The sequence below is a fragment of the Tamandua tetradactyla genome, chromosome 11, assembly GCF_023851605.1.
Source record: "Tamandua tetradactyla isolate mTamTet1 chromosome 11, mTamTet1.pri, whole genome shotgun sequence".
NCBI lineage: Eukaryota > Metazoa > Chordata > Mammalia > Pilosa > Myrmecophagidae > Tamandua > Tamandua tetradactyla.
The window spans coordinates 90,982,140-90,990,599 of NC_135337.1; the positions used below are offsets into that span (position 1 = coordinate 90,982,140).

The following is an 8,460-nucleotide window of genomic DNA, read 5'->3' on the forward strand; positions in this document are numbered from 1 at the left end:
GATATGGGGTGAAAGGGGCTCCTTGGCCACTTTCCCACTGCTCCCCCAGCCTGGGAGGGCGCCGAGAGTGGGGGACAGGTCTGATTTGTGCACAGTTGTGCCACGGGGTCCAGGAACAGTTGCCCCCTTGCCAAAGCCACCTTCCACCAGCTAAGCCCCTCAATGAACCTTCCCACGGTGGAAACTGATGTTTAGGGAGGTAAAAGCCACTTCCCAGGGTCACGTGTAGGGAAGGACAGGGGCAGAACCAGATTCCGCCTTCCTGTGGAAGTGACAGCTGAGCCCCCCCAGGGTGCCTGAGCTGTCATCCTCTCCCCAGACCGAGCTGCCCTGGCCAGGCTGGAGCCATAGCCTGCCCCCCAATGCAGACCCTCAGCTGGGCCTGGGGAGCGCCTTGCCCTGCCGGCATCCTCCCCACGGACCAGAGGCTATCTGAAGCAGTTTACTCACAACACCTCCCTCAGGTGGACAATTGGGGAAATTGAAGCACAGCTGGGTGGGGAGAAATGGAGCGGGGGCACACACCAGCAGCTAAGTCCCTCTGTTCCCTCGGCCTCACCTGTCCTTCCTGAGCAGGGATGCCATCCCTGATGCCCCCCACCCCCGCCTGCTCCCCTCCCTCCCCTTCCCCACCAGGGCCCTCCCCAAACAGTCTCAAGCCCCTCGGCTAACTTTCCTTTCCCCACAGCCTTCCTCACTTTTGGGAACCATCCTGTATATGTGTTCACTGGCAAGTATCTGCGGCCAAAGCCCTCGGCCATCATGACCCCCAAAGTGGGGCTGTACCTTTATCCTGCCCATCCTCGGACCCTCACTTCCTAAAACAGGAGGCAGCCCACAGTGGACGCTCAGTGAACGAATATAACGCCAGCGTTATATAACGCTGCTGCTAAACAGCAGCGAGTCCATCCTTGGTGCACACCTCCTGTGGGCCACACCACCTTCCAGGAGCCGGCACAGGGCCTGCTGAGCTGTCAGACTCATGGGAAAGGCCGCTCCCCCAAGCCTCCTCGGCACCCCCTCCCCACAGCCGCCATCTGGCTGGGCCCCCCCCAGGGCTCTGGCCTGCGGGCCCCCTCGCAGTGACTGACACGGTGACCACACGCTCTCCCTGCCTCTCGCGGCTCCTGACCCTTCCCAAGGGGCCTCACTCAGTCCACAGCCCGGTGCATATTACTTTGGGGGTCTGATGAAATTGGGGGAACCTCTCCCCAGAATCACGCCCAGAGAATAAATACAGTGGCCCAGTTCATGGGACGCCAGCTTAGAGCAGGCTGAGGGTGAGAAGCATTTTACAATGCCCTCTGGGCTCCAGGAAGATGCCACGGTCACCCCCACCTACTCTCCCACCCTGCACCCCCAGGTCTACAGACCAAGAGAGGGTCCTTCTACCCTGCATGGAGGCCTCCAGCATTACCCACGGCTGCGTGCAAGACGGAGGGGGATCAGCCACGGACCGCAGATGGAGAACCCCAGCTTGGAGCTGACTGAGCACTCTGGTGGCCTCCACTCTCCACCACGGGCAGCAGCTCCCAGGCCTAGCCTTTCCTCCCCATGTTCTCTCCAGGGTGAGTACTCCCCCCTGGGTTGGCCCTTATGTTCCAGAAAACCTGCCACCTCCCCAGGTTCTTGACTCCAGAAAGAGAGAGCAGGGTCCCCAAGAAAGGACCTGTTGCTGACGGCAAGTGTTTCCTGAGCCTGCCCCCCATGCTGCTGACCCCACTGGCAGGTCAGTCCCAACGCCCTCCGGCCACAGGACTGAGCCTTCACCACCTTGTCCCCAATGCCCTGGACGGAAGTCACCTTTTGTCCCGTGACTCAACTCTGAAGCCTCTGACACACTTCTGGAGAAGGTGAAATATTGGGTTACATTCCTGTCATGTCCAATAGTCCGGAGGATAACTCAGGCTTCTTTCCCTGCTGCAAACTGTCATGCATCCTGTGGCTGCAGGAATTTTCTTAAAGTACCAAATTTTTATATTAGGTTTCTGTCCAGAGTGGCCTGCGGCTGCAGAAGGCATCAGGGAAAACGTCCTGCAGCCTGGGCCAACCTCATCTCCCAAAAACTCCTCCCTTCTCCAGAAGGGACCTCTTGCAAAGCCAAGCCAGGCTGAGCACCTCTCCATACCCAAGAAATGCCCTTCCCCGCCCCTCTGGCTAGGTCCACACCCTGTCACCACAGTCCAGGTGCCCAACATCTCCCCATTTCTGCTCTTGGGTCTTCCTACAGGAATAGCTGCCCTGAACTGAACTGAGCACATGGCCACTTGGGCTGGAGACTACATTTCCCAGCCTCCCTTGCAACTTGCCAAGGCCATGCCACTGCATTCTAGCCACAGGGTGAAAGCTGACACGACCTGCAGCAGTTTCTGGGAACATCCCTTAAAGGTAACCTGGCCCTTTGCATCCTTTCCCTTGTCCCTGACTTCACCGGGCTGTCTGCAGATAAGGGCCTAATGATGGGACTCCAACTGCCATGCTGAACCTCAGTGACAAGACCACAGCCCAGGAATGGGGGAGGGATGTTCGCTGGAAGGATTTCCTGGAGCAGAGTCCCCGCCCCGGGCCTGGACTGCCAACCTCTGGACATCAGCAAGAGAAAGAACTCCAAAGCCATCTAAGCCACCATTTCTTTGAGTCTCTCTTATGCAGAATAAAGGGATCCTTGACCACCTTTCCTTCTTCAAATCCCTCAGAGGTAAGGAGGTGAGAGGCCCCGGTGGGCGCGAACCCCCAGGCTGGCTCTGCTGCCTGCCAGCAACGTGATGGCATCCAGCCCTTTCATCTGTTTTTCGACCAGTGAAATGGGACTGGTAGATACCCTTGACCTCAGAATGGTCTTGAGGACTGGCAGTGACACATGGCGAGGGGCATGGCTAGAAAGCGAACAGGTCCATACCATCCCAAAATGCACCTGATGTGGTTGGCATACGTAGGAGACTTCACGGTCCAGTCAGACATGCACAAGGAAAGGATCTCTGATTTCTCTTAGTGTTGTGGCAGAACTGGTAACACTGGCTGGAGCCAAGCAGCTCAGGCCCCCTCCTCCTACCCCCTGCTTCATTCATTTATCCCAGGGGTTGGCAACTTCATCCAAAAAGTGTCAGTAGGTACGTATTTTAGGCTTTGTGTGCCACTAACTTTGGTGCCCATTGAAGATTATTCTTTCTTTAAAAGCATCCCTTCAAAAATATACACATGTCTCTGTTACAGGCTGAGTATCGCTCAAGGAGAGATTCTGAGTCCTAATCCCAGCTCCCCGTGAACGGACCCGACTTGGGAATAGGGTGTCGGCAGATGTGTCGAGTGAAGATGAAGATGGGTTAGGCCAGTGTCCTTAACCTACTCGGGTGGCTGGCCTTATCAGAAGAGGAGAGAGACAGCTCAGAAAGAGGAGAAGCCACGTAAAGGCTGAGAGGCACGGGAAGAAGACAGCCATGTGGAGAGGAGGCAGAGGTGGGGGTGCAGTGTCTCCAAGCCGAGGAATGCCTAGGTCTTGAGGCGAACCTCTGGAAAATGGATGATACAAGGAAGGATCCCTGAAACCCTCCAGGTTTCACCCCGCTGGGACCTCAATTTCAGATTTCTGGCCTCTGGAACCTAGAGAATGAATTTCTGTTGTTTTCAGCCATCCACTTTGTGGTACTTTCTTACGGCCCCTCCAAACATCTAGTCCACTCTCTTAGGCCTCACAGTGGAAGGACAGGCGGTAGGCCTCATCTGCCCACAGGCTGAAGTCTGCCGACCCCTGATTTATACTCTGTTCCCCAGCTGCTTCCAAGGTCAAGTGCTTGAGTAGATCAGTACAGGCTTAGGCAAAGCTTAGGACATAGCAAATGCTCAATTAAATGACATGGCAAGCAGCAAATTGCAGGTTCCCTGGAGACACAAATGCCCTTAGGATGTTACGAGCTTGTCCCATTATCACCCCAGCTTGACAGAGAGCATCCTAAAGACTGGGCCCATAACCAGCTCCTCTGTGCCCCCCCCCCCCCCCGCCACCCAGGTGTCAGAAGACTCCCATGAGTTTGACTAAAGGAAGTCCCCAGGGCTCCTGACTTGTGGTGGCAGGCCACCCTTCCCTCTTGCTTTCAAAAATTTTTTTGCTGGGGTTTCTGCATACTGGAAGGCCCCTCGCAGGTTTCTTCTCAGCAAAGGGGTGGAAAGAGTCCAGAGAAGCCACCAGGTTGAATGGTGCTGACCAAAACAGAAAAGCCACACAGTCATATCCAGAAGGGATGCCTCAGGCTGAGGAACTGAGAGTCCATGCTGCCTTCAGCCCCGGCTATCTCACGGTGGGTTTCTAGAGAAGCTGCTGCCTGTTGGGGGAGGGCAGCCTGAGTCCAGAAACCCCAGAGGCTGTGCCAAATCTCCTGCAGGCCCGGGAAGCCCACGCCAAAGGCCTGCCACCTCTGCAGGGGCAATGGCCTGGATCTGGTGGCTGTCATTTGGCCAGTCCCATGAACACCAGCCAGGAAGACTTGAAGTGGCCAAAGGGTGGGGGGTGGGGGGAGCTCCATTCACTGCTGACTGACCAGGAAGGGCCTTCTGCAGCTGTCATCTCCCACTCAGAGGTGCCACCGTCAAGGAATGGAGCTGTGTGTCCTGCCACCCACAGCCCTCTCCTGGCCCTGCTGAGTGAGGCAGAGGTCCGGGCCCAGGAATCCCTCTCCCAGCCCCAGGGTTGCAGGACAGCCGGGCTTCCTGCCACATAGGGGTGCCCTCCCGCAAAGTCAGAACTTCACAACCCACACCGCTGTCCGTTACAGCCATGACAATGTCCAACATTGACCAAATGTTTGCTTCATGTCGTCATTCCAAGCCACCCACATGCCTGGGATCCAAGTGGTAACATTCCCATCGCATAGCCTGAAGAAACCCAGGCAGCGAGCAGGCCGGTGTGGGTACAGGTGAAGAAACAGGACACTGGAGTGGGGGTGGGGGGGGATGAAACGGCTAGCCTGAGGCAGCAGAGTTGGTGGTCCACACCTGCCAGAGCCAAAGGTGCTCTGAGCCTCTTGCCACAGGTGAGAGGGCCTCACCTGGGGGATTTGTGCAGATACCCTGTGTCCCCACCAAGGTGACAGACTCAAATTCTGAGGGTCAGGAAACCTAAGTGGCTCCCAGCATGCCACCTGACACCTGTCTCTCTCTCCTTAACGAATTCTCACGATGGGCAGAGAGTGCACAACAGGGCTCCTGGTGCTTTTTCGATGGCGCCAGAGGATCCAGATGGGAAAATGCTGCGAAGTGGGGAAAAAAGTACATCTCCAGAGAAGGCTTAAAGCTCCACGAAGCCAGGTTCACCCCCCAAGTCATAGGACTGGGGTGGGTGATAGCCCCCCCCCACCCCAGATGCCTCAGCCTCCAGGGGCTGGACGACCTCTGAGCTTTCCCAGGGCTATCAGCCTGCCCTCCCTGCCCAGCTGGCCGGGCCTGCTCTCCAATCCTCCACATGCAGGCCCCGTGCCCCAGCCCTGGGACTTTGCAACCGTCCTGCCATACTTCAGAGCAATTCTTCCCTGGGTCCCGTACTCTTCTGTCATCTCAGGGATGAGTGCCACCTCACCCTATGCAGAAACCCAGCCAACTTCGTGCCCATCACAGCCCAGAAGGGGGCCAGATGCTACTTCCAAAGTAAAGGCATGTGCTTATCGAGCAAACACATGGGCTCACCCAACCTCGTCATCGGCTCCATCTTATCAATGAGGAAAGTGAGGCACAAAGTTACACAATTAGTAAAAACGGCAAGACACGGGTCTCACACATGGGGCAGACTGAATGGTGCCCCCCCTACACACACACAAAAAAAGCAGCTCCAAGCCCTCACCCCCACAACCTGTGCAGGGGGCCTTATTTGGAAAATGGGTCTTGGCAGATGTAATGAAGGATTTCCAGACGAGGCTGCCCTAAATCCAGTGACGGTAGTCCTTATAAGAGGTGAGCGTACAGAGAAACAGGAGAGAGGACCATAGGAAGACAGTGGCAGCGATGGAGAGAAGTGGCCACAAGCCAAGCAAAGCCTGGAGCCCCCAGAAGCTGCACAAAGCCAGGGAGGAACCCCTGACCCCCCGTAACCTGCAGGGGGTGGGGGGTGGACGGTCCCACCAACACCTCCATCCTGGGCTTCTGGCCTCCACAACCACCAGTTTTAGTTGTTTTAAACCACCAAGTCTGAATTACCTTGTCCTGAAGGCCCTAGGAAACTAACACTCCCAGGTGTGGCCAACTCTGAACCCAGGTTCTCTGTTCCATACCAACGGTGCTTGAACGGACAGGGAAAAGCTTCTTTCAAACCCCATGAAAAGGTATCAGCCTGAACCAAGGAACTCAGTTTGAGAAACACAGACTTTCTCCTCTTTAAAAGCCTTCTTAGCTAGGGATTATCTCTAAAAGAGAAGTGTTATCTTTCTAACTAGTAACATTTTAAAAAGGACCAACAAGACTAAAACACAAGATGAGGAAACCCTCCAGGAGTAAGATATCACTAATCCAGGTGATTAGATGTCAGCTGTAGAAGATGCTCTGTGCTATCTTGCCAATTATTCTATAAATCTGAAACCATTCTAATATTAAAAAAAAAGTATTAAAAAAAGAAAGATAAACTCTCCTGGGACTCTTTGACAGTAAGCCTTTTGTGGATAAGTCCTGGGACTCTAGTTTGAGGAAGGCAGCCCTACTTTTTTCTGTTCAGGACAGAGTTAGCCACAAGTGCTTGCCCAATGAATGGATCTGCTTATGATCTGGGGATCCTGCCCAGGTTAAAATGGAGCTCCAATGTCTGTCCAACTGAGCTCCGATGCCCACTAACTACACCTTCTCCTCCCCTCTCCTCGTCTGGTTCAAGAAGACCCCAGCCCTGTCCAAGAGAAGATAGATGTGACAACTGAGAACCAGGCACAGCTCCTTTGATCTGTTTTTTCTTTTTCAAAGCCACGGTGTGAGCCTACCACTCTCTGGAATGACTACTAGGTCCCCAAAGTGGCAATAAAGTCACACAGACCAATGCAGGCCAAAGGACCCTGGCAGACAAAGCAGAATGAAACAGAATAGCAAAACCTGAAGGAAGACTGGCAGAGAAGAAAAGAAAGTAACAAGAGAAAGAAAAAGGATGAACTACAAAGACTCAGGGTCCTTGGCAAACACCTTTGTGATTTGCTGTGTTCCCCCCTCCCGCCCCCACTGAAATGTCAGTTCTGAAACCGGCTTCTGAAATTGTATCCAGTTTCTCACAACCCCCAGGAGAAGAGAAGAGGACCGCAGGGAGCGAGGAGGCCCCCTTACCTCTTACTTGCCATCTGGGACGGGCCCTCCCGGTGCACACTCCCACCAGGAGCCCCTCCTGAGACCCCCTCCCCGGACCTAGGAGTTTCCCCCTCCTCGATCCTGAACGTCATGCCCCAACCCAGGAACTGAGCTCCAGGAACCAGTGTGCGAGACATTTTCCAACTGTCTTCGGCAGGCCCCCCACCCGGAGCCCCCTGAGAGGGCCGGTCGCCCCCCAGCCCACCCTCCGCCCCCTTAGGCGGCCACACCCGGCCCCGCGGCTCCCACCTCTCCCACCGCCGCGGCGCGCCTCTGCCCCCCAGTCCCCACCCGCCCAGCTGCCCCCCCATTCCCCTTCCACTCTCGGGCCCCCGCTTCCTGCCCACCCCCTCCCAAGTCTCAGGCCCCCACACGCCCCCGTTTCCCGCCTGCCTCCTCACTCCGGGCACCTCGCCTCGGGCCACCGCGCACGCCCTCGGGCTCTCCCCGTCCCCGGCCACCTCCACACCCCTCCGCTCGGGACCCCGCACCCCACCCCGGCGCGAGGCCCTCACGGCCCGAGGCCCCGCGCCCTGGGGAACCCTGGCCCGGCACCGCGGCCCGGCCCTCCGGCTCGGGGACCCCCGCGGCGGGCCCGGCCTCGTGCGCCGCCCCCCGCGATCGCCCGGCCCCGGCGGCCCCGCACTCACGGCTGTAGAGGGCGATGCCCGCCGCGTCCGGGCCGGCGCGCACCTCGAGGCGCAGCGCCTGCTGCTCCGCGTGCCGCTGGATCTCGCCGTTCGCGTCGCCGATGGTGAGGAGGCGGGCGCCGGGAAACACGGACATGGCCGCGCAGGGCCCCGCGCCGCCAGCGCCCACCGCCCCCGCGCCGCCCGCGCCCGGCCCCGCCGCCGCCGCTGCCATCTTATATCCGGCTCCAGGCCCCGCCGCCGCCGCCGCCGCCGAGCCCGGGCCCAGGCCGCCGCCGCCGCCGCCGGTGCCGCCGCCGCCGCCGCCGCCGCCGCGCAGGCCGAAGCCGAGGCCGAGCCGGGCAGCGCCGCCTGCCGGCCACGCGCCGCCTCGCTGCCACCGCCGCGGCCCGGCCCCGTGGCGCAGCGCCCCCTGCCGGCGGCCCCGGGCCCAGGAGAGAGCACGCCGCGGGGTGGGGGTGGAGGGGACGGGCCTCACGCACGCGCACCGGGCCCCGCCCACCGC

General features: G+C 58.3%; 1 protein-coding gene across 2 annotated transcripts in view; it reads right to left on the reverse strand.

Moving 5' to 3' along the window:
- Positions 1 to 8,169, reverse strand: part of CARM1 (coactivator associated arginine methyltransferase 1) — a 37,139-nt gene extending 28,970 nt beyond the window's left edge. For both annotated transcript variants that reach the window (XM_077121788.1, XM_077121787.1), the window contains exon 1: positions 7,956 to 8,169. In XM_077121788.1, the coding sequence (XP_076977903.1) occupies positions 7,956 to 8,169 (214 nt within the window). The remainder of the gene's footprint in view (positions 1 to 7,955) is intronic.
- Between the last annotated feature and the right edge of the window lie 291 nt (positions 8,170 to 8,460).